Genomic DNA, 26,864 nt, shown 5'->3' on the forward strand with positions numbered 1-26,864 from the left:
TCTGTTTACAGTACAAATAATTGAATATATATAGCAGAAAGTAAGATACACATTCTACAGTATTCACAATATTTTGAGTACTATCGCGTCTTTGGAAAGCACAGCGTACAATATTTTATTATGCTAGTATTTTTTTGCAACGATTTGTTGTATGTTATTAATAGAAGAACGAATTTGTTCGCAATACAAAATAATGACATTTTTTTCCTATTTGTATCAGTCGTTTATCTTAAGACCAAATTATATTTAAATTTTATTAATGATAATACAATATCAGTAAACAATGACTTATCAACCCAGAGCATTATTTCTCATGTGAATTGTCACTGGAATATCATATGGTGTGTATTAGGTAAATAAAATTAGCATACATAAATCTCAATGACAGTGTTGGATGTTCATTTCCATTATAAAGTAGACATGATGATAAACCTCTTACTGCTCGTCGCGTTGGTTCCATCCGCTGCTCTCTGTCAGGACTTAGAGGCGAGGACCTTGGGATTCTTCACAGTAGAATACCCAGCTTTTACCAGCGTCATTGACTTGGCCGACACCCCTGGCTTGTATGACCTATTTGTGACAACCTTCGAAACACAACCAAATACCACCGATGAGGTGTATGCTGTACGCGACTTGGCAGCCAAACTAGACAATGTGTCAGCCATAACAACAGAGTTGGTCACGGATGAGATTCTCTATCCAAACGAGATTAACCTCGTTCCAGGTAGATATATTCTTTACATTTACGTTTCATAGAAGTTTGGTTACCGCGTGCGTAGCATATCAACAGATTCGGACAGAGATAACTAGTAATTAGTGTTGCTCCTTTTATTTTATCTAAATCGATCCATTCTAAATATATGTAAATGTTACGTATACAAATATCAATAAAATCTCACGTTACTAAAATTATACATCGAACATTATACTGAAAACACCGTATGTTGGGGCGTTACCATGTTCACAAGGAGGGCGACAAATGGTTGTAGGTCAGAAACACATCAGATAAGGCCAGAGCGTGATAAAAAAAATGATAATTATATGCAAGTGTCATGTCATGGCATGAAATGAAGATCACGCGATTGATCACTGCAAGGTAGATATTTCTAGAATACTGTGAAAGAAATACCGTGGACCTTAATTACAAATAACCGTCGTTGAAAGCAAGAGACAGACGCGACTTGCAAATGGTGTTTAACATGATCCACAGCATGTTACGGCAATCCATGGAAACTGCAAAGACTCATTAATATTTCACTCTTGTACTCATGCTCAAAATTGCTCAAAATTGCGCAAAATGTTTACAATAACTTTTATCTAATTAGTATGCATTTCGGAAAAATAACTGTGTTTGTGTGCATGCGCAGTTTGAAATGGAACAATTTTGAGCGCAATAAAATCAAGCGTGGAACTCAAACCAGCAAGAACAAGTGGCGTCCAACTGGTTGTCGGTTGAATTGTTTTGCAATAGACATCATCTTAGGGTATATATGTATGATGTTTCTATATTTCGTTGAGAATTGTTCTGTAAAGAATTCGCTGAAGTTATTTGGCTATGGACGATTAACCTCGAAACGGCGCATCCAGATCGGACAGTGGCCTCTCGTGCCGAAAGAACGGAATACTGAAAAACATAATCATATAGATGAACGAAACGCCATGTGGTACGTGGTACTCCTGGGAAATGGGTACCGCACTCGTGTGCTTGACTTTCAATATGCACCCTCTTTCACGAGAATTGCTAATAAAACATCCCTTATATAAATAAATTTGGGAGAATATTCAGATGAAAAGAAAAGCACCCCAATTTTAAAATCTCAGGAGTTTAAGAACATACAAAGTCTAGTTACTTTGTTGGAATGGATGACTTTTATACATGTTGCAGTACTTTCAAAAATAAGATGTTTAAAAAATAAAGGAGGACATGACACTACACATGTTTTGAACCCCCCCTAATCTGGGTTTTCGAAGAAAATATCAGTATACTAATTTCTAGATTATAGTCTCCTATTTCTGATTTCAAAAACTGTGATACTAGCTGCAGGTTCCGCTCCTTCTTCAAAACACCAGAATGACACGCAATGAATATATATTAGAATTGGGACGATCTAGTCCGGGAGCCAATTATCAAAATAGGTCTAGAAAATGTGTTTGTTTACCCCGTCTACTGGCAGAGGTTTGACTATTTTATGTGATAGTACTGCCCTTGGGGAATATTACCTGGGTGGCAGTACAACTTTTAGGGTGGGCGTAAGGTATGAATATCGAATAGAAGGCATAACTTTCACTTTATATACAATATACGTGAGAGGGCGTTGTTTGCTGTTGCCATTTTAGTAATGCTGAATTTCAATGTTCGTGACATACATTGTGTGAGTACTCTGGATGAATGGTATCAGGGTGGCAGTCTTCACGTCTATTGTGAACTGCAATCAATTTTTACAGTTACGTAATCAACGTTTTTTTTCATTTCTAATCGAGGCTGTCATACGCGCAGAGAAAGGCAGTTTTATCTGTAAATTACGTAGTCGACGTGGAGGGTCATGTATTGTTCGTTCTATTCGGGTTTACATCACATCTTGTCCTGAAATAATCAAACCAGAAAACAATACAACATATCGCACACCAACGTATGAAGTATGTCACTCTATCACCTACTTCACGCCATGATGGTCATAGTGATGTGGATGTACACTGCAGTCCATTTGTCAACTGGTTACTGTAAATATTATATCACATCGTCTTGCATCGTATCCCAACTTTATTAACGGTGACCTACATTACTTATCCAAATAATGAATCAATACAGAATAATTCTCTTCACATAGTGATACTAGTATGCCAATATCGCTTTTCAATGCGCATACAGTTAAAGCGGGGGAGTCATCACCTGCTCATGCGTCAGATGGTCATAGCGTGTCATAAATAGTTTACGAACAAGCGTCTACCCATGAGCCTTTGCGTTTTTAAGCATGAATTGTTATCGTTGCTTGGGACTGAATTCCCGCGCATGCGCAGGTGACGACCCCCCCTGCTTTAATAAATAGCCCGGAGCGAAGAACGGAGATATCTATAATCTTCATTACAAATAACAATAATCAACTCGTGTTTCTCACTGAAACCTGGCTTACATAACATGGTAAAGATTTGACACCACCAGGATATTGCGTGACGTCATTTCCCCCACTCTACCAGGGATGGTGGTCTTGCACTTATTTGCAGTGGAAACTTGTGTATTGCATTGTTCTTGTTCTAATTAATTACAATACACATTCAACGAAATGTTGCAACCAAGGGAGTGTTTGATATGTGTGTGCAGTGCAATGGAATGCACTGCAAATGCGTGTTAAACTAATATGCAAATGCATGTTCTACATATTTTATGATGTATTTGCATGTGAATGGTTGGGTATGACATGTAAGTCATTGACATCAGTGCATGCCCCGGGTGCATGATCAGTAAAGCAGACGAATCAGATAACAGAGTCTTGATAGTGGCTCAGGCTGGAGACCATGTTATCAGTTACTGTTTCATTTTGATATTTAATTACATTGGTCTTTGAAATAGATGAGGGGATACGAATACATAACCTTCACTATGTGGGACGGACATGCTAACTTCTAGATTCTACACTACTGGCTATGAAGCAAAACAAAAACTGATGTTAGTGGTCATGATAGGGTTCGTCATGAAGGTCTAGGGTTCGAATCTTCCTTGGGGCTATTTGTAACTTTTCAGTTAAAATATGACTGCTGAACTTCATAATAGATCTGTGAATATGTTTATGTTCATATTTACATGTCTAATTCCATGAAAGTTTAATGTAAAAATAATTTAAATAATTCTTGACATTGTTAATGTGCAATATAATGATATTCATATTGTGTATGGCATTGATGCTAGCTGTGTGCAGCATTATAGAAATGTGAACTTGCCTGTCATTTGACCTCATTAATTATTCTTTAAAGCGCGGTGGTCGTCGCGCAGCGCGTGTTCGAATTTCATGTAAATAAACAATGTAATTTACACGCGTTGTATACGTCGCTATGAGTCCCATATCGAACAGGACGCGGCACGACGACTGCCGCCCTTTAAGTATTATTAAATCTAACTGTCAGTGATAAATTATATAGATACACATTTAATTTCATAATCAGAGACTTGGACCCCCCACGATGCTGTTTACAACTTGAATCTTTTGTTATTGTTACTGTGCGTTCTTGCTGGTGAATGACCCCCCCCCCCCACCAAATTAGTTTATTTAGTTTAAAATTAGGGAGAAAATATTCCACGTTTTTTTCTCCAAAAAGATGATGGTGTCCATAGTGATAAATAAATTTAAATTAACTACAGAATAACTCCCAGTACAACATATTTCCTTCAGTCCTCAAAACGACAGTCGGGTTGAAAGAGAAAATGCAATTATATTTTCACATTTCTAACATTGACAAACAAAACTAAATAGTTGTGTCCTTTTTTTCAGAGGAAGTGTTTGGAACGCCAGATGTACTGTGGGTAGCATCCGGGTTTTTCGTGCCGACGAAGAACGATGGCGCAGTGCATCTATTAAGTCTTCAATATGGCGTACCAGGTAAGTACAATTTGATAAGTTGACTCTTTTTCAGGGACAAGAAAACATGGCTGACTTCAAATTAGTATGCACGACCAAGTCATTTACTATACATCAACAAACACATAAACCCTGTTTTCATAGGTGAGTATTCGCATTCACCCAACGTAGGAAAACGACTTCTGGGTGATTAAAGGAGAAATCAAAATTTATTTTTCTAGAAAATTCAAGTGACAGTTCATAAAATCATTAAAAAGGCAAACTTGTTTTCACATACGCATATTACGGAGGTGCAGTATCTCAAGTGCAACACTAGCTAATATCTCGTGTCCTTAAACTTGCTGGACATTCCCTTAAATGTGTGGATATAAAACAGTACCTTCTTTCGCTTACATTTCCTCTATCATCTGGAAATACAGCAGCGCGTTATGCGAGTCTCAGCCTAAAGTCACATGCAACAAAGCAAGCGTGCCATCAATTCGGCCACTCAGCATTACCTAAAAGATCCTTAACAACCAATCTCATTTCACGCTGCACACAGCGTCCCGGATGGTGATCAGAACTCTAATACAGGATCATAATTCGGTAGCAGTATCAGGGGGAAAATTCTCTTTTCTCTCTGGGTTCTCCACACTTGCCAGGGGGGAATCTCGTCTCGTCTCTCTATCTCGTCCCCTTGAGGTATGGGATCGGAAAAGTCACTTTAACTTTACAGTCAAATAAGACACACACAACGAAATACGTTTCAGCTCTCGTCTTAGTCGGTCTGTGGAGCACTCTATAAGACACAGCGCCCTGGGGAAAAGTCCCCAAGACTATCGCAAGGCTGACCCAAGACTCTTTTAGACTGCGTCAACACTCGCCCCAAGGCTCTCCAGGACTGCTCTAGACTGCGTCTATCATGCTGTGTTCCCCAAGACCAACTCAAACTCTCTTTATTCATTTTCAAAACTCTAACCAATTACAAAACAGTAAAAAGACTCTAGGGCGTAACCTTCAATCATAAAGCCAATCACACTAAGTACTGAATACGTCATATCTTTTGATTAATCGTTCACTACATTAATAACTATGAATACCAACTGTCAAAATCTTAGTCAGAATAGCGACGGTTATCTCGTAATTAGTTCCAAATCACTGAGCCAAGTTCCGTCCAAAACTTCAAATAGGCCTAAACGATGACAGACATAACACAGCAATTCGCTCGTAATCAACTAATTAAGTCGGTTAACAGATACGCAAAAACAAATTCATGACACATCCCTTCATCCAAACACGTTCACAAATCAAAGATACCGTCCTCTACTCATCGTCATACAGGTTAAATACAATACTAATAAAAAGGTATAAATCAAAAGAGTAAAACACACTAATTAATAAACTGATTATAAGTCTAAATACAATGGTTATAAAGTCTCAAATATCAACGGTTATAAATCAAAAACAAGGGAAAGGCTACCAATCGACTCACTTTTCTCAAAACGGTCCGCTGAGGGTAACCCTTCGCTTCACTGTCTCTCGTTACTAAGGTTACAAACTCTACATCAAAAGGTCAAAAAAAACTAAGGCGTGGCGGTGTAACCAAGCGATCAGCCAATCGCTGCAGTCGACAGCATGATCACGTGATTACCAGGGATGCGTCTCTCGGTTAAAGCATTGCAAAGCGGTAACTAATACACAATGAATAAACAAGCTATTAATTAAACTCCTGTCATATACGCTTATAAACTTCAACTGAACTCACAAGTCGTTAATCTAAACACAAGTCATACGGCGTGGAAACAGAATGCAAAGACAAAGCTATCATAACACATTACTCCTCTGGCAATTAAGACGGAAATAGGCTAAAACGATAGAAACTACTAAGTTACATATAATCCTGTCAATCATGAACAAAAGCTTGCGTTATCAAACAATACGTATATAAGCGCACCAAACCCTCACTTCAAAAAGACATTAAAAACGTTACAAAGGTGCTATCAACTCAAAAAGCGTCAGAAGTATTCCGGAAAACAACACATAAACAAAAACAACTCTTAAAACGTCGGTATCTCTGTACATCGACAAATCTCAAAACTTTTAAAAAAAACTCATTGGGGCATTACTTTCCCCATCATAATCCCTTACTCATAAACTCATTAAAACACCATAAAACTTCACAAAACTCAAAACACTGTGTTGCAAATACCTGTCCACTGAGGTGCGCTTAAATCGTTATAAAGGACCTCGAACGTCACCAAATATCATTTTAAATCAAAGATCTGGGCGCTTACATAACATACAATTCGACATCACAAAAAAACGGTAAAAACAATAGAAAAAAACAGCAATACATTACATTACTGAGCAATAGTGTTGGGATTGTGGAAAAGAGTTCAACGTCCTGAGTTACACAGTGTCAGTTACAGTGTCCAACGAGCGGTTCTCTAAGCAATACACAGATAGCTAAAGTTCTAATTAAAGTCTATAAGCGTCTCCTCTTGTCATCGCGTTAGTCCGGGTCGTTCTTTTTCTTCTTCTTCTTGTCTTTAATGTCGCTCAATTCTTAATTATACTGTCCTATACGATACTCATCCTTCCGAAGGGGCTCTGAAATCTTCATTTCTTCAGCGTTGTACATCGGTGCCATACTGTTAACGGTGTTAGTCGTCAAGCGCGGTCAACTGCCATCGAGCCAGTTAGTTCGGTTCACAAGAAAGACACCTCTTCACCATTTCACTTTTCTTCACAGGAGGTCAATATGTGTTAAACACCTGCCCGGGATCTCCACTCACGTATCAGGGGTAAAATCCTTCTCACGGGGTTCTCCACACGTGTCAGGGGGAATCTCGTCTCGTCTCTCTATCGCGTCCCCTTGAGGTACGGGATCAGGAAAGTCACTTATACTTTACAGTCAAATAAGTCACACACAACGATTCTGAAATACGTTTCAGCTCTCCTCTTAGTCGGTCAATCGAGCACTCTATAAGACACAGCGCCCTGGGGAAAAATCCCCAAGACTATCGCAAGGCTGACCCAAGACTCTTTTAGACTGCGTCAACACTCGCCCCAAGGCTCTCCAGGACTGCTCTAGACTGCGTCTATCGTGCTGTGTTCCCCAAGACCAACTCAAACTCTCTTTATTCATTTTCGAAACTCTAACCAATTACAAAACAGTAAAAAGACTCTAGGGCGTAACCTTCAATCATAAAGCCAATCACACTAAGTACTGAATACGTCATATCTTTTGATTAATCGTTCACTACATTAATAACTATGAATACCAACTGTCAAAATCTTAGTCAGAATAGCGACGGTTATCTCGTAATTAGTTCCAAATCACTGAGCCAAGTTCCGTCCAAAACTTCAAATAGGCCTAAACGATGACAGACATAACACAGCAATTCGCTCGTAATCAACTAATTAAGTCGGTTAACAGATACGCATAAACAAATTCATGACAGCAGTGCAAGTTTCTTATGCAAATTTTTGGGGATGCCCGGAAACGTAAAAGCGTATATATAAGCGATTTAATGCCGTGGTCGCCAGTTTGGAGTTATTTCTCTGTGTGACAACTACTGTCACATCTACATAAAAACATAAGGCCAAGAATAGGGTTAAAACACATGACCACTACCAGAAATAGTGGTATACAAATACCCTGAATAAAAAAGAGTGTAGCTCACTGCAAAGACTTCCATAAGTTATCCCGCGCTGAATTACAATCGAGCAGCGTAAAATAATGTGCATGCAAGCAGAGGGATATGCGTATGGATAAGTAACAGCTGAAAATGTCACACACCTAAAACAAAAATCATTTTGTTGTGACTGTTTTCTTTAAAAACACATTGTATCATTGTTTAATATGGGTCAACTTTGAGGTTGTTTGTAACAACATTCCCTTGAATGGTATTTGCGTTTTGACCTTGCTTTGATTGTAACTCGGTTTTACGTCGCTTCCTGCTAAAATGACAAGACCACATGCTTTTATTCTCTCACCAAAATATCCTTTTTTCTAACGCTAGCCACAACGGTATTCGTGACAGACGACCCGGTGCCTTGGTACTTTCATAGAGCGGATTTTCTTGACATGAACGGCGATGGATTGATTGATATAGTTTCGGCCCGATGCAATGTAACTAACCGTAAGTACTACATGACAACTGATCCATGTTTTCCGAGTTGCAGGTTGGTCGGTGTACTTTCATTTTTACATCATGTGACGTATGAAATAAAGAAACCGTAATCACGTTGGCTGTACCAAAATATATTACAACGGACGCGATGACGAGAAAGATTTTAACAAATTTTGAGGGCGAAATAAAGGTTACGTTAAAGGTCAATTCCGACAATTAGTTTCGGAACAGCCTAGCTTTTCTGTCAATCGTCTAATAACTTGCATGTGTCACCGTCAGATGCTCTGATGTGGTACGAACATCCATCTGAGGGGGATCCTCATAAGCAGATATGGAAGTCACATCATATTGTCGACGGTCCCGATATCTTCTTCAGAATTCATGAACTTCCGGTACCCGGCGGATCTACGAGAACTGCCATCATTTCCACACAATACTTTACGCAGCTTCTAACAGTCACGTGGACGGAAGGTAATGTAATTATCTAGAATGACTAATAAATTGATATCATGGAGGTAAAAGATAAATGTCTTTTACCTGTATGCTGATATGCACTTGACGCATGAACATTTAAACCATGGAGGTGACCTCCATATTCAAACCAAGTTTTAAACCAAACGCTTTTGTACAAACTGATCTTGAAATTGCAAATATGCATTGGCTTGATGCGGATTGAAACGCATATAAAACATGCCTGAACGGATCCAATAAAACCAATGATCCTCACAAATCTACAAGCATCCGAGGGAATAATTCCATACAGCTGTTGTGCGTGTATAACAACTCCATACATAAAGCTATTTTTAATACTTAGATATTTATAAATAAATAGACACACAAAAATATTTTATTTTCCTCAAAAGAAGGTGTGGCTATATATGTTATATTCTCGGCAGATTTCAATAATAGGCTGTAATAGGTTCCACATTTTCGGCTTTTGATAGTAAACCTATAATCCGATCGCAATCATCAATGTGCAAATTAAAATAAATAGATTAAACAAATTGTTATCCTATAATTTATTAATTTATATAATTTATTAATTATAAATTGTATTTCTTGTAGATGAAAACGGATTATGGAACGACCCATCTAAGATTTATCACCGAGTTATCGATAAGGACCGCGGTAATTATTTTGACCTTGAGGTAAGTCATGATACATATCATATAAGTGCCACGAGCGTCTCGTTGTGTCATGCGATATGGAAACCCACTGTGACGCATACAAATGCTTAGACGAAATTGAAGCGCTCGCTGCTTTGTGACATTTGTGCTTTGTTTGTGTCAATTTTTGTTATGTAGCGAAGCTGAATTGTTCGAGTTACGGACCAGCTGATATTTTAGAGGCCACGTTCACTTTTGCAAAACTACACCAAAATTATAACTACAGTGTAGATGTTACTAACTCGAACTTTAAATAACAGTTTGCCGAAATTCGAGTTACGTACATGTACAATAGTATTTGTTACGCTATTTGATGTCCACATTTAGTAACTCGAACTTTATCTTTCAGGTTGTAGATTTAAATGCTGATGGAAACTTAGATTTGTTAGTGAGTGTGAACAGGTAAATGATATTTATGATCAATAGGCGCCATAAATTGGGGGTTTTAGAGGGGCGCGGTTTGTGCCACGCCTTAAACCGTCATTACTCATACACAAGAAATACACAACGCAATGACACAATGACGTCAATGTAAAGGGCGCCCCAACCGAACATTCTGTATTCGCCCTTGCAATTGGCTACTATATGGGATTGAACATGCCAATATGAACGAAACACGTTCGTCGTACAGCTCACTCACGTAGTCCTAAACATGAAATATGGCTTATATTATGATAGCATAATGCGACATTCCTCAACGTCCCTGGTACACCAAAACATGAGAAACAAAACAACTGCGAAATCAAGTCGTATGTGTATTGTATGTTCCGGTAGTTCATGTTAATATTTCATATATTGTTATAGGTTACATATTTGCGTTATTATTTTGTTCATTTGGCATCATAATCTGTTTTTTTTGTTTTTTTTCGAATAGGCAATCAAATGGTTCGTTAATGGCGTTCGAGATCCCTGCCGACTTCCGTGTTGATGAGTATAAGCCGCATACGCTCGGAGATGGATTTGACGGTGTTCCTCTACAAGGTTCCGGTTCTCCGGGATCACCAGTGTCGTTTTATCCGAAAAGGTAACTTAGGAGGAGAACCATTAGAAACTCCTGGGGCGGTGGCAGAGCTAAAAAAATAAATGTACAGAAAATCATGGAAGACTTTCTCATGGTTCATCCCTACCATTATCGGCAACTCAGACTGTGGGGAACCAGTGTGTGTTCAGTCTGTTTTATCTACCGTCACCGGGCTATATCACCTCTAATCGAAATGATTACACAAATCACACCCAGGCCTATAACACAGTTCTGATTGGTTGATGAGAACTTTAGATGCAAATTGCTGTCGAGATCTCGTAGAGAACAATAGAGCCGCGAGACTTGCTTTTGCCCCTCATATCAGGGTATAGTGTTTCATTGTCTCCCGAAATTTTGCTGTCAGTGGGACCTCGGATGCCATTAGCAACGAATGTATATTAAGGTTATTCTATACAGTTTCACAAAAGTATTTAGAATGTTTTCATATTTTGCGAATAGATTGTATATTACGAAAAAAATAGTGGGATTATGGGTCTATTTTTTTTTTTTTTTAGAAAAAAGCGATACCAATGTATTTTAAATATAGAGTTAGTTTGATTCAATTCAATTAGAAAAATAATCTTTGCGATTTTTTTTTCAAACTCGAGGCAATGAAACAATGGTAATGAACTATAGCGTCGTCTCTCCTCTTATTATAATAACTACATCGGACTGTAATTGCGTAACTGGCAATACACATTAAAAAGGGAATTACTATACCAAATTGCTAGATTTTTGACACAAGATGATTAATTAGCATTAAAAATATAGTAGATTACACCATTGTGCTGCCCATAGACGGCAACTTGTGACAGTGGGTTTGGGCTAAAATGATGAACCGTTAGGAGATACAAATGATCTCAAGTCAATAACGTTTATGAATTTTGATATCTCTTTACTCAACAGCAAACCTTCATACGTTAAACCAGAGATCATTCTATCAGGAGACGACGACGGCAATGTCTATCTGTTCACCGCCGAGGACGACAAAGATCCCAGTAATTGGAACTACGCATATGATAGTATTTTCGCGGCGGAGGGAATTGTAGGCACTGTCAGTGTGAAGGATGTGGACGGGGATAACTATGAGGAATTGTTCATTCCGGCATACTCCCAGGACGAGCTCCACATCATGACATTTGCCCCGTAACCATGATTGGTCTAGTGGGTGCTGTAACTCCACGATGGTGAAATCGGTGTTTAAGCTGTCAACACAGTTGTTTTGTTTGCATAAGAAATATGATATTAATTCGATTCCTCTATTTTTGTTTGTTTTTATCTCAAGGTAAACAATCATCATATAATATCCAAATAAAAAAATACACATATGATTTAGTATTTTACAGTCAGTATTTGTTTGAATTCAAACAATTTATAACGATTGAAGGCGCCCAGGGATTGTAACATATGTAATAGCCTGATGAGGTCGCATGCGTTGCGCCCTGTCTTTGCCTAACCAATTCAAACAACCTGTTGACAAGACTGGTAACCATTGTATCCATTGTTTAGTTATCTATCAGTTCCTCTAGCGCTAGCCTGGTAACAGCCTCATAACATATCTTACTTATACAACCTACGCATACATATATAATTATATCAGGAATGAATATATTCACGAATCTAGTAGTAAAGACGCAGGCGTGTAAAACGTGAAAATGATTGATTCACCTCAAAATACAGTGAAATGTATAAACAGGACCGGACATGTATAGTCTTTTGGTACAACAAAATAATGTTTCCTATACACAAATTACGCAACAGAATGATTTAATTTAATTTAATTTACTCTAAATGTACAGTAGAAATAAATGTGTGTTGCTTACCGAGTAAATGTTATTATTTATGTAGGTGGCGAAGGCAATTGACAAGTAGAAGAATTCACTATACAGCAGGCGGCGGATAACAGACAAACTAAATATTTTTTAATACAATATTTTTACTACACCTTGTGGTCAAACAAACCAGGGCTACTAGATTTTATCCCAAAAGCTGTTTTGCAAAGTTTTTGATTTTATTTTACGACAGCCAATCAAATAGACCAGCATTTTCACCTGTAATTACCCACGAATATATAGAGTTAGCCCTAGAATTGCCACAGTTATCAAAGTAAGGGGTAACGATCAAAGGAACCATATATATATTTAAAGTGGCTGGACAACAGTAACAAATCTGCCTGCTTCTAAGCTTCAAATGAAGATACTAGGTATAGAAAAAAAAAACATTGTTTTCTCAATATGCCTATATTCAATAAGTAGGGCACACATATGTATTCTGTGTTATCATATGTAAATCTGGCCGGAAATTTGAGTAAACACTCGTACTCGTAGATTGTCCGGCAATCAGGTGTACGTATCCCACTGGCACAGAGCGTGTGAAATACACACAGCTGTTAGTATTGTTGTTAACATTGGGTTAGAATATCATCTTGCACCAAATACCTATCACAGAGTGACACCTGTTTTGTCACTCGAAAACGTCAAGACGAACTACGCTCGTGCTACATAGTCCGACTAAGTTCTAAGCTAGCCTTGAGATTCTTCGGTGCTTCCTTTGTGTTTTGGAAATTATTTGACGATCAGCTGGAATGTTACGTCCCGCCAAAAGTGTGAAAATTTAACTTTGATACTTATATGCCAAGTTTTGCCACTTTAGCTTGGCTCAAGTATGACATAAATGCAACTAGTATTTATTGTAATCCCACGTGTCGTAAATCTATCAATATTTTGGGAGGCCCTGATTTGTTTTATATTAAACGATATTATTGCCAAGCCCAATATTTATGTTTATTGTGACCCACATCCCACGTCATGTAAATGTTACATACATGTATAACAGTGTTTTCTAGCAGTGTTTTCTGTAGTTATTATGAACATGAATATTTCACTTAACCGGAAGAAGATGTAAAAATAATCAAAAGAGCACAATTTGATCACAATTACCAACATTTTAAAAATCACTACATTACTGCGACAACTCGGATAATATTAACCCTCTTGATGTTGGGGCCACTATGGGATAATATTATTTCTTTTTGGGGCGTTCAGGGATAATATTATATTGTCTTTCCTTGGAACCACTTAGGGATAATACTATCCCCCTTCGTTCAACTCAGAGATAATCTTATCTCCCTTGTTGTTGGGACAACTCAGGGATAATATTATCTTCTTCGTCCTTGGGACAACTCAGGGATAATATTATCTTCTTCGTCCTTGGGACAACTCAGGGATAATATTATCTTCTTCGTCCTTGGGACAACTCAGGGATAATATTATCTTCTTCGTCCTTGGGACAACTCAGGGATAATATTATCTTCTTCGTCCTTGGGACAACTCAGGGATGATATTATCTTCTTCGTCCTTGGGACAACTCAGGGATATTATTATCTTCTTCGTCCTTGGGACAACTCAGGGATAATATTATCTTCTTCGTCCTTGGGACAACTCAGGGATGATATTATCTTCTTCGTCCTTGGGACAACTCAGGGATAATATTATCTTCTTCGTCCTTGGGACAACTCAGGGATAATATTATCTTCTTCGTCCTTGGGACAACTCAGGGATAATATTATCTTCTTCGTCCTTGGGACAACTCAGGGATAATATTATCTTCTTCGTCCTTGAAACAACTCAGGGATAATATTATCTTCTTCGTCCTTGGGACAACTCAGGGATAATATTATCTTCTTCGTCCTTGGGACAACTCAGGGATAATATTATCTTCTTCGTCCTTGGGACAACTCAGGGATAATATTATCTTCTTCGTCCTTGGGACAACTCAGGGATAATATTATCTCCTATTTGTCAGTATCAGTGATAACCCATATACGGCTCACCTGACAGTGACAGGGTGGTATGAAGCCCACGTATTTGTCTGACGCAACACACCCTGGTACCATGTATCTTTGTGACACTACAGCGTCATCAACCAGCAATATTATATATTTAGCTGTCGCCAGTCAACAAACAAACACACAGTCTCGAGTAGGTAACGTTTGTGGGGTCCATTCCACCCCTTGTTATATATCTTTTTTTATTGCATGCGTTATTTGATCTTGAAGTCCGAGAACTATATTAGATCATGCCGTAATTTAAAGCGGGAATAAAAAAAATAATAATAAGAGTTCAGTGACGTGCGTACGTACATGATTTTATTCTGGGAGAAAACGTCCAGCAGAAGAGACAACTAGTTACATTGTCGACAGTTAGTTTTCGCGACATGTGTAGCAGAAATGTTTTTTGTTGTAAAAAACAAACAAACGAAACACAATTATGATCTTAGCAATACCGTGACTGTATTGGTTTGCAGATATATTACCGTTCCACTGTCGATCACATGTGAAACCATACCAATTTGTGAAGGAAAATGTGAATAGTTCGCTCAGGGAGTAAAATCCTTATATATTCGTTTTCCATTGCATAAAAAGGGAACACTGTAAGTCAACGTCAGCATCTTGTTAATGTCATAACCAACGTAAGGTTTTCACAAAAAGTATTAAAGCGGGAGGGTCGTCACCTGTGTCAAATATTCACGGTATGCATGTCTGAAAAAGGTAGGGGTTTCAAACAACCAGCTTCACACCCCTGTCAGTATTTTTTGCAAGTACCTCGAGTCCCCCGGGGCTTTCGCCATTTATACTCTCATATAAAACGGTATTCGCAAGTATCTGGGTCAGAAATTGATAGCAAACAACCGAACATTATGTAGATTTGGCTGTAGTTTTTTTTCTGTCCTTTTTTTTTACTTTGTCTCCATTGTTTTCGTGTAGATTTGTTCTCAAAATTCATAACGCCCAATACATTATCAATGCGTTGTCTCGTTGTCATGTTAGTAATGTGTGTCAATAACCACTGATGCGTTAGAACACCCCTAAACAAGCAGTAATTGACTAATTGTCTTACTATCAAATTTAACATAATAACGGGTAGAAATTATTGTTGTACTGTGTTTTTTTAAAGACATTTACTGTTTAATGGGTTAATATTGTAAATTGTTCTTTACATGCGTGGTCATGCTAAAATTAAGGTTGTCCTAGGGAGTCTAGTTGAGTTAATTTCCCAGCATCCTTCGTAAATATCCAAGATGGCTGACCTCGTGGGAAAAAAACACGCCGCGAAGGCGAACTTGGCAGTTGATGTGCCTCTGCCAAATATTTCACGGATAAAAAACAAAGACAGGAGAAAGGAAGAATATGTGAAATTGAAAAGGAAGAAACAGAAAGTATGTACATGTATATGTTTCTAAGTAATTTTTGTGACACGTACACATTATGGTACGACTGTACGTTTACTAACCGTGGAAATCAAGGCTGAGAGAAGACGCATTGAGATCATAGAGTGAGCAGGGAACGTAGTAGGGGACTACCTTCCATAGATAAAGTCAAATCGTGTTACCAGTTTAAAAAATGCGTACATCCCCCCCAAAACCGCCATGCCCCTATTATTTTTACTATTCGCCTCACAAAGTATAATATGTTTTCTAATCCTGGGGGGGGGGGGGGGGGGGGGTCCCCGCTCCAAAATGTAATAATAATAACCTTTATTGATAATGTATTCCTACTGGGATCTAGATTATAATACAATAAGGATATAAGGAACAATAAAATACATAAGGAATAATAATAATTGAAAAAAAGAAAAATAGTAAAATAAATATTTGTTGGTGTTATTTTGAGGCAGCTGGTAAATTGCTTTTCATGAAGTTCTCTCTTTTAGTAAAACAGTCACTGATAAACTTGGCAATTGCTTGAATAGTTTCAGAATTTTTGTTATTGAGAAATGCTATCAGATTACGTCGGAGAAAACATATTTTGAATTTTCCCTAATACATATGTATAGAAATACAGAAGTTATGTCATTTGTTTGATTGTTACGTACTGGACTGTACGTTGTTTAAACTTGTTACATAACTTGTGACAATATCCGGCGAGGTCTGACGACTATTGTGCTTTCACTAATAAATTAAAACAACTACCGTACATGTACTGTACTTGTGTTTTAGTTCCAATATGTGAACAATTTATATCGCATAGCATTAGTACATGTGTGTGGTTTTGCTTTATACTGAAACATAGATGACACACATAGTCCATCATAAACATTTTCTATTATAGTTGATATATGCGTTATTTTAGTTTATTATTATGCTTTAATTTTTTGCATCATAAACACCAGAAATTGCTTGATTTATTTTTACAGAATTTAACGTCAAAATTTTGCGCAGATTCAGTACTAAGGATATAGAGTACTGCATCATTGGATTGAGTACAGCAATGACTTTGTTATAATTGTCTTAGGGTCCACTTAATGTCATTCTGTATAAATTGCCGTTAATCAAACTTGTCTTCTTTCCAAATAGGAAAAACGAGAGAGACAAAAGAAACGAAAGAAAGAAGAGGAGGCCCTTGGAGATGAGGTGAGATTGTTTAATGTATTATGTCAAAGATATTAACACAATACCTATATTTTATAGATTTTAAGGTTATGAAGTTGCATAAATTGTGAGATGTTAATTAGGCCACGATTGATTGAAACATGCACACAGCTGCAAAAACATTACTTGTTTTATCCCCCTTAAACAAAAGTTTTTACTTATGAAAAATATGTGAGACAACATTCTAATTTCACATGAACTACTGACCCCCCCCCCCCCATGTATTTTGGTTATCCATGAAAGCTTCATCAGGTGATGTTTTAAACTTTGTTTGCAACAAAGTCACTCTTTCAATATGACGGAGATGACCATTATGCTAGTCATGTCTAACCAGTTAATTGTGGTATTGAAATGGTGGCTGCATTGCTGTGATTCATCGCTTCACATACGACAGTCAAAAATAACTAATTCTGGGTATTTGTATTTATAAGTAGGCTTCTACCCCAAAGCGTGGTGCTTGTTGCGCTGCGCATGTGCAACATTTGTGTTGATAAACCTTGATTTTCCCATAATCCAATGCGCTCTTCAAATAAAAATCACAAGTATGAGGTTTGACCGAGGCGCGACTTGAACTAATTACCACCGGTGACTCTTTTGATACCATCCAGTCACCTAAAAATACCTAATTAAAGCCTGGAAACGTGTCAGTTAGTACTAGTTGATCTGCGCAATGGTCAACGTCACCATTTTTGTTTATATGAGACCCATATATCTCACGCATGCGTGACGCGACGACTACTGCCCTTTAAATCTTCTGTCTTGTGAGTCATGCATGAGTTAGGTTTGCATGTACATTGTAGAAGTTGCTGTAGTTGACTATCTAAGCTTACTACTATATGCTTTTTTCTGGTTTGTAGGCACCGCCGAAGAAAGTACCGAAGACGATTGAAAACACCAGGGTCTATGATGAGACAATGGTTGATCCGCAGGATGAAGAGGTATGGTTAAATACGAGTTTACAATTAATTCCTAGTAAAATTTCAAAAAAACATTTAAATATTTAGTTTTAAGAATGATTGAATTTTTGGCAGAATATATCATGGTATTACAGTGTTCTCCCCAGGATGTAAACAGCGTGGCGGTGCCGCCACAGTGCTTCGATTTGCCGCCACACCGGTCTGACACCGCCACGTTGATTAGCAAGACCGCCACAGTGCTTTTTTCATTGGGGATCTCGTCACGCTGGTCGGCCCGACCGGCACTCAAAATTAGCGACCACCATGGAAACGCTTCTGACCAGGACTATTGTTATTGTCATATTGTTATTATACTTACGTACCGACCGACAAGCATCCTGCCAGTGATGGATAATAATTTGTAAACAATAGACATAGTCGTGCGATGTGGTAGTGGCTTTAAACAATACAAGTAAATTTTGTAAAATTAGCACCTCTTTGTTTGTAAGTAAATACTTTCTGACGATAGCCGCAGTCTTTAGATTGAAAGCTAAAATTCTTTCAAAATCAATTCCACCCTGATGTAACATGGGCAACGCGGAGTTCACGATCAATTTTACGCTACTCATGAAAAAACGACGTGTTTGTTGCGTGATTGGGTAAAATACATTTGAACTGTTATCATCGTGAATCATGTAAAAACTCTTCTTTCAAGACTTGTTTTACATTTTAAAAATTGCTAATCACCTCTTTCGAAAACCATCATGCAGTTTTCACTGTGGTGGCACCGCCACACTGTTTACATCCTGGGGAGAACACTGCACAGTGGTTTAAATTCCTGGGGAGAACACTGTATTATGAATACGAGTTAAATTAGTGCCTTAGAAATGGCTTAAGATATATTGTGCAAATAACGTGTCATCTGTTATCTTTAAAGCAACAAATTTTACTGCAACTTTTGAGATTATCAATAATATTTATTGGTTATTGGCAAGCTGTGTACCGTTGATTCAGTGATATTTATTATACTTGATTGTGGAAGCATAGGTTCAAAAAGACTAATCTGAGGCGATGGAAATTTTGGGAAACAATATAAAAAAATGGCACAATTCTGTGATCAGTCAAAATTATATGAGGTTATTCTGAAAATACCACATGTACGAGCGGTCAATGCATTCCCATTCTGCCTCCTAGGTAAATGTTATTAAATTTTATGAACAAATGAATTGAATTTTCAGCGTCAGATGTCTAATTATGTGCTGTATGTGAGTCTTCATTTAAAAACAAAATTTGGTCGGCATTATCAACTGTCCCATGCCATGATTGCTTTATTTGCAGGTACGGTATGACGAAGCCACGGATGAAATGTCATCATATTTCGACAGAAAATCATTGCCAAAAATCTTAATAACAACAGCAGACAGACCCAAATCAGTAAGTAAATGTCGTTGCTTATATTGCATGTACAGTATTTACTATGATGTAATTATATATAATTACCAGCTGCGGATTTCCAAAATAAATTGGGGAGATCAGTGGTCGTGCTAGGTCATGTAAGTTGCGTATATTGAATGCACCAGTCTCCAAAAGATGTGTTTTACGGACCATCAATGCGTACACCCACTTACACATGACACATGTTTAAGTTTTAATTTTTATCAAAAACACTTTTTATACATTTTATCCACAATTTGTGGCGATTTTTTTTTTCTGATGATTTCAAGTGCATGATCAAAATCAAAACGATCTATCGCAAAGTGTAGTGGCATCACACAAACCAAGTCCAACCAATTTGCTGAACAGGTTGTCTTTCTTTTCGCCTGTTACTTGCATTTTATTAAACATTGTTTCACACCACTTTGAACAGTATAGTCACCACCAAAATCAGTTTCAGCTCTCTCGTTCTCACTCAACACTCTGAAACACACAATTAATTTGTTAAAAATTGTCACATTAGCAGTCCACAAGTATTCTGATGAAGGGACTTTATTCATTTTGTTGACATCCTCTCTTAATGTCTCGGCAACAGCGTCCTGCATTTCTGTTGCATTTGAATCGTGTTTTTTTTTATTGATATGCTTAACAAAACAAAGATACAATACAGGTTACTACACAAATACAAACAAAGTCTGGTTTTGTCCCAACAATTTTACATTTAAATATATAATAGCGTGTCAATAATAACATAGTATTATGTAATGGTCTAGCATTGTATACATCCCCCAAAATACATGTGACTGCATTTAACGTCAAAGTATCACCTGTAATGAATCGTGTGTTTAGGATTGCAGTGTCTTTAGAATTGAATGCCTGGCAGCCATGTTCATGATGTAAGCCGATAAACATCATTGGGTATCTTGAATTCTTGTTTGGATAACAAATACATCGTGCGAAAAACAGCTTTTCGTGTTGTGTCAGATTGTCATTCATTACAGCTCAGTTGTGTCTGGGACTGTCGTTTTAATGCAGATTTCTTCTAATTCACGCATCCTTTTGTAAAGGCATTATGTTCTCCTCGCTTGTCACACAGTCAGCAGAGCATGACAGTTTCAGGTTCCAAGTTTTTTCCAGACGTCGCCATTTATATTCTGCTTTCCGAACTAACTGATAAAGCTGCAATGGGGACACCCTTCACTGTAATATTCGCGAGATCGGGTGCGAGTGTTGAGAATCTGTCGAAGGCCTGGTGATTATCGGTAATTCAGAAAAATCAGAGTTATTTTATGTTTGTGTGATCTTCTGCTGAGACTGTAGATGTGACAGTATTGTCGTCAGTTTCTCAAGTATTTGAAACATCATCTATTTCCTTCCATTGTCTTGCGCTCTTCGTGGGTGGTAAACTTGAAAAATATGAAAATAGGCTACTCCATGTTGTCGTCTAGCGAGCGGCATTATAAAAAAGACGTTACAATGTGCAGTATTCACGCGTTGTTATCAGTCACTGAGTCAAAATTGAGGGTTTTAGTTAGCTTAAATTTATTGTTTAAAAATGCAGTGAAAAAAAGTTGTCGATTTGTCAGTGGCCGTGTGGGTGGGAATGCGTGTTAGTCACGTACATGCAGCACTGTGTTACCAAATTTGTACACTCGGCGTTTGTTGAGTCAGCGTTGGTACCGTTTTAGTTCAACGTCAGCGAATGCTATGAGAGGGTTCGAAAGAGTACAGTGACGCCTGCCACATTAAAAATAGCAAACTTTTTTTTTTGTATTCTTGCATACATAGTAGCACTGAGTTTATTATTTTGTGTACACTGTGATTTTGATGCATAATATACGCATGTTTTTGTGTAAATGCGGTCACTGTTGAACTCTTATGTACTGTAAACAGTCACATTTTTTTTTTGCGAATGCCATAAAAAAATACTTGTGAAAATTCTTAGTTCAAATTTATCATTTACTGTATCCTCCTTTGCGTCTCCTAATCTGGAGTAATTAATAATACAATTTTACAGAATATTGCAATTGTATTTTACATTGTTATGTTAAAAAAACAAAACAATTTGTTTGTATGTGTTAAGTTACTTTGCCAAAGTTAATTCTAATAATTATTAGTTTGGAAGATTGTGCAAGATTCTCAATTATCTGAATGTTTAGCGCCCTCACTGTCAGAATTGTGATAAACTTTTTTTTTATTTGAAAATGCCTTTATCATCATTGAGAGCTGCAGAACTGCAGATGCGGATTTTCTGTTAGTGTTGAATGTCATTGATTTACTTATTCAATGTATTCTTGGTTGAATAGAGAACAACGCGTCTTTGTAAAGAGCTTTCTGACTGCATTCCTAATTCTGAGGTATACTACCGAAGGGGACTGGCACTGAAAAAAATCATTCCACAGGCCATTGCCAAAGATTTTACAGATATTGTCGTTATCAATGAAGACAGAAAAAAGCCTAGTATCCTTTGCTATCAGTATTTTATCTACATGTTGGATTCTTGTTGGCATCGATGTGAAATCCTTAACAACTTCGTTATTTTTTTGTGATTCAGTGATGTATGATAGAGTAAAGAAATGTTTGTTATGCATGCATCGTAGCTCTCAAGGATGTGTACATTTCAGTGAGACAAATATGGTTATTCTTGAACACATGTATTATAAAAATGAAAAAACTGTTTAACTTTTTGTATGCATAAATTTACAGGTTATGGTCAACGTTTAAAAAAAATCTGAAAAAATTGCATCGTTTCATTTCAAGAGTTTAACGAGTGTCTTAATGTTTCGATTAATCTTTAAAAAAATCATTTTTATTTCGTCATTGTGGATGAATGTAAAGGGATAAAAGTTTAAAATGTCTGTCCTTATTAGTCCCCGTTTGGACGCAGTCCGAAAACGGGGACTTATGTTTTGACCTCTGTGCGTGCGTCTGGACCTGTATCTTAGAAATGCCTGGACCAATCACAATCAAACTTCACACATACATCATATATGATATTATACATATGCACGTCAATTTGTTTCACGTTCTGATTCAAGATGGCCGAATGGCGGCCATTTTTGTGCTAAAAATCATCAAAATCAAGCATTTCTCAGGTGTTTACAGATGGATTTTGTTCAAACTTAGTATATACATTAGACTTTATAGGACCTTGATGCACATCATTTTGTTTTATGATCTAATTCAAGATGGCCGAATGGCGGCCATTTTTGTGCTGAAAAATCCCATAAAGCAAGCATTTCTCGGCTGTTTACAAATGAATTTTGTTCAAACTCGATATATACATTAGACATTATGGGACCTTGATGCAAATAATTTAGTTTTTCAGATAAGATTCAATATGACCAACTGGCGGCCATTTTGTTTCAATGAATGTGGTTCTCGTGCCATATCTCTGACGTGCTTTCACTGATTATGTTCAAATTTTAAATATTCATTATACATCATGTCATAGATAAACAGTTACATTGGTTTGACAATCCTATTCAAAATGGCCGAATGGTGGTCATTTTTGTGCTAAAAAATTATCAAATATCAAGCATTTCTGGCATTTATGGATGGATTTCGTTCAAACTTGGTACATATATTAGACATTACGGGTTCCTGATGCACGGCATTTTTTTTTTTCAGATTGGATTCAAAATGGCTGACTGGCGGCCATTTTGTTTTAATGATTGGGCTTATAGAGCCGACTCTTAAATACTTTGACTGATTATATTCAAATTTTATATATTCGTTATACATCATGTGATATATATACATGTATTCAAAATGGCTGATTTTGAATGCTGTTCCAGAGCAATATCTCTAAATATGGACAAGTACTTGTTTGATGATCAGATACAAATGTCAATCATTTTAATGTTAAAAAACCATATTCCTGACATGGTTATATTCCAGCTATATTACTATAAACAAAACTATATTTCTTAAATTTAATAACTAACGGGGACTGTGTCATGCATGGCTTGTTGATGTTGTTATTGAATGAACTTCATTTCACCAAATGCAGTTACATGATAGTGTCATTGAAACATGTACTATCTACCTTTCAGTATATTTAATATTGTCTAGATTGGTCAGTCTCTGTGATTTGTACATTTTGATTATATGTTTAAATCCAATGGGTCCAACAATAAGGTTACTGTTATGGATTTCTTTAATCACACACCTACAGATGGATTATATATATGCCATTTACCAGACGGCCCTACTGTACATTTTAAAATGAGTTCTGTCAGACTATCCAAAGACATCAGAGTAAGTTTAAATCTCTCTCAATCTTGCCTTTCTGCATGCTGCTGTACTTCTGGTGACCACAGCATTTAGGTGAAATAAAATAAATATGCTTATATTGTGGGGTAAAATCCTAAAATTATTTCATGGATTATTTTTTTATTGTATGCAAATTGTTCATGGTCATTTTACCAATGTTTCATCTGTGTTCTGTAGTAAATGCCTAGCACTTATCTATAAAGTAAACATGTCGTAAAAAAAATCTCAAATACTGCCATTGTAAGACAAAATGGTGAATAATATTATAAATGTAATGATTTCATTGTTTTATCCACTCCACACAGCACTGTAGTAGCGGCACAGAACACCAACCAGAAGTGATACTGAATAACTTCAACACAAGGCTCGGTCACAGTGTTGGTCGGCTATTAGCCTCTCTATTCCCGCATGATCCAGAATTCCAAGGAAGACAGGCAGTCACATTTCACAATCAGAGGGACTATATATTCTTCAGGAGACACAGGTAGGGTCTTTAATCAGATGGATGTATCAATTTGTTTTTCATTTGCTTTTGTGTAAAATTAATATTGTTATTTTAAGGATGCAATATGGAATTTTCAATATTGTTTTTTTTTTTTTTTTTTACTGTACATTGATGTTTACATTGAACTATGATTTATCATACACTAAAAACAGTATGTTTTCAGCACAAATCCGAGTATTCAGTAGATGAAACAAATTCTCAAATAAACATGTTCACTGGTTGTTTTGGTACATACAGTAACAATCACTGCATATGTGTATTTTTGGTTCTGATTTTTTTATCTAACAAATACTGTGAATAAATGAATGAATGTTACTTTAAAAGGAATAAAAAAATGTATGGAATTAGTAAATGAAATGATAAATAATTAAGTATATTAGCTTAGAAAGCAATTGAATTTGAAGGGCGTAGGATAAAAGAAGTTATATGAACTTGGACGTTAGTTTTGAAGGAGGTATGTTTTCAAATTTTCCTTCAAAGAATGTCTATTTGTAAGAATGTTAATGAAATTAGGAAGAGTAATCAAATGCTTAGTGGCAGCATATTTGAAATTATGCTTACACGTTTCTAATATCGGAAAAGTACTATGCTTGATCTGTTCACCTGTTCACATATAAACCTTATGGTTCTAATTCTAATTTTCACAAAATTAATTTCTATTTCTTTTCAAACTTGGCTATACTTTTATTCAGTGCGAAGTCTCATTTGAGTTAATTTCTGGTATACTCTGCATGTATATTTTGTTAGATGTGGGTATGTGTGCTTAACATAGAAATAAGTGCATGAGCAACATGTATAGAAGTAAGGAAATAATGATGAACAGTCACTTTACTAGCTCTGTCTGATGACAACAGAATGGAACCAAATGTACATCATACTTGCTAGGCTTTTTTCGCTGAAACAAAAATTAAAAAAATTTGTTTGTTTGTTTCCAGATACATCTTTAGAAATACTAAGAGAGTTGGTCTGCAAGAGTTAGGACCAAGATTTACTTTGAAACTCAGATCTTTACAGAAGGGTACCTTTGATTCGAAGTTTGGAGAATATGAATGGGTTCATAAGGTACTGTGGAATACTTTATTTTCGCTGGAATTAATTTTCGCTGAAAAGGCTGTTTTGGCGTTTTGTATGGAATTTATTTTCACTGATTTTTGATGAGCTTAATGTTAAATATAGGAAAACAGGTATATTCACTGGATTTTATTTTCAAGAAATCATCCCTTCAGCGAAAATAGCGAAAATAAATTCCAAGCGAAAATAAAGTATTCTACAGTAAGTCAATTTTTCAATAACTACAAGCCACATTAACATTAATCCAATACATTCACAAATCTTACAACAGTGCCAATTCAACATAAACCTGCTAATCTAGTCTTTATCTGTTTGTTTTCATTCAGGTTCAGTTAGTGAGCAATGCTAAAAAAAGTACATTGAAATTATATGAACACACAAGAGCTTTGATCGTGTTTGTAACTATTCTCATCTTGTACAGATACAGATCTATCAATAATGCTTCATTTGTTCTATTTTTCAGCGTCATGAAATGGACACCAGTCGCCGGAAGTTCCATCTTTGAACAGTCAGTTTTTCTACAATCGCGGGACTCCTAAACTGATAGATTATGTTTTGATTCTGTCACAGGTGTATAAAAATGTCAAGGAAATGTGAATTCCAAAATGTATATATGCAGGTTTTACCAAAGATTTATGAGATATGGGTATTCAGTTTTCATAACCATGAAAGGTGTTATGCAAAGATGATCTCATAAAAAGCAACGCTTTCATTTTGTGAACGCCAATTGAACATAGTTCTAAGTAATAGCATCACAGAACACAGTTGGTATTTATAAATGTTTGATTGCTTAAATGGAAATGAGTGAAATTATTGCTCTTTATTCAAAATTGTGAAGCGCGCATATTACAACACACTTGCATTAGGATATTGTAGGAATGTTTGTCTTGCAACTTGGTGATCAATTTGTGTAATCTTCATTTCATGTCACACACTTTGCATATCTGGATTTTAATAAATCCTTGGGTTTACATACATTATACTGGAAATCTTTTCACCTAAGAACATCGCTATCCAGAAACTGTAATGGAATTTTGCATGGCTAGTAAAGGGTTTTGATTTTATTCCTGTACAGTTCCAATGTAGCTAATATAGATGAACTCTTTGTTTGTGATAATAAATGTACATATTAAAAGAGGAAATACGGGCATAATGTATTGCTATGTTTATTCATTGTGTAGTGCGTCTGTTATAAATGTTAATACAAAGTGGCTAAATGGTGACGAATATCATTTCTGCTATTTAGGAACCATTTTTGGGCTCTGCATGTCATTTTTACATGGATAATATGAATTTCTTTGATTAATTAAATAACTATGGATGGTCAGCATGGTGAGGATTCTTGACGCGAGTCATGGCGTTAACATCCCAAGTCTCTCCT

General features: G+C 36.6%; 2 protein-coding genes across 2 annotated transcripts; both read left to right on the forward strand.

The window, feature by feature from the left end:
- Window positions 1-381: 381 nt before the first annotated feature.
- Window positions 382-12,214, forward strand: LOC100374843 (uncharacterized). Its single transcript, XM_006820609.3, has 8 exons — window positions 382-724; window positions 4,485-4,592; window positions 8,576-8,695; window positions 8,966-9,157; window positions 9,752-9,834; window positions 10,202-10,254; window positions 10,727-10,876; window positions 11,780-12,214. The coding sequence occupies exons 1-8, from the start codon at window positions 382-384 to the stop codon at window positions 12,021-12,023; spliced, it is 1,293 nt and encodes a 430-aa protein (XP_006820672.3). The 3' UTR covers window positions 12,024-12,214.
- Window positions 12,215-15,881: 3,667 nt separating this feature from the next.
- LOC100374993 (ribosome production factor 1-like) lies at window positions 15,882-26,457 on the forward strand. The gene is made up of 9 exons (XM_002738104.3): window positions 15,882-16,090; window positions 17,228-17,284; window positions 18,160-18,240; window positions 19,537-19,632; window positions 21,939-22,092; window positions 23,810-23,892; window positions 24,213-24,391; window positions 25,348-25,474; window positions 25,947-26,457. Exons 1-9 carry the CDS (start codon window positions 15,953-15,955, stop codon window positions 25,986-25,988), a joined length of 957 nt encoding a protein of 318 aa, XP_002738150.1. The 5' UTR covers window positions 15,882-15,952; the 3' UTR covers window positions 25,989-26,457.
- The last annotated feature ends 407 nt before the right edge of the window (window positions 26,458-26,864 follow it).

The sequence above is a fragment of the Saccoglossus kowalevskii genome, chromosome 9 (genome assembly GCF_978046115.1).
Source record: "Saccoglossus kowalevskii chromosome 9, keSacKowa6.1, whole genome shotgun sequence".
NCBI classification, from domain to species: domain Eukaryota; kingdom Metazoa; phylum Hemichordata; class Enteropneusta; family Harrimaniidae; genus Saccoglossus; species Saccoglossus kowalevskii.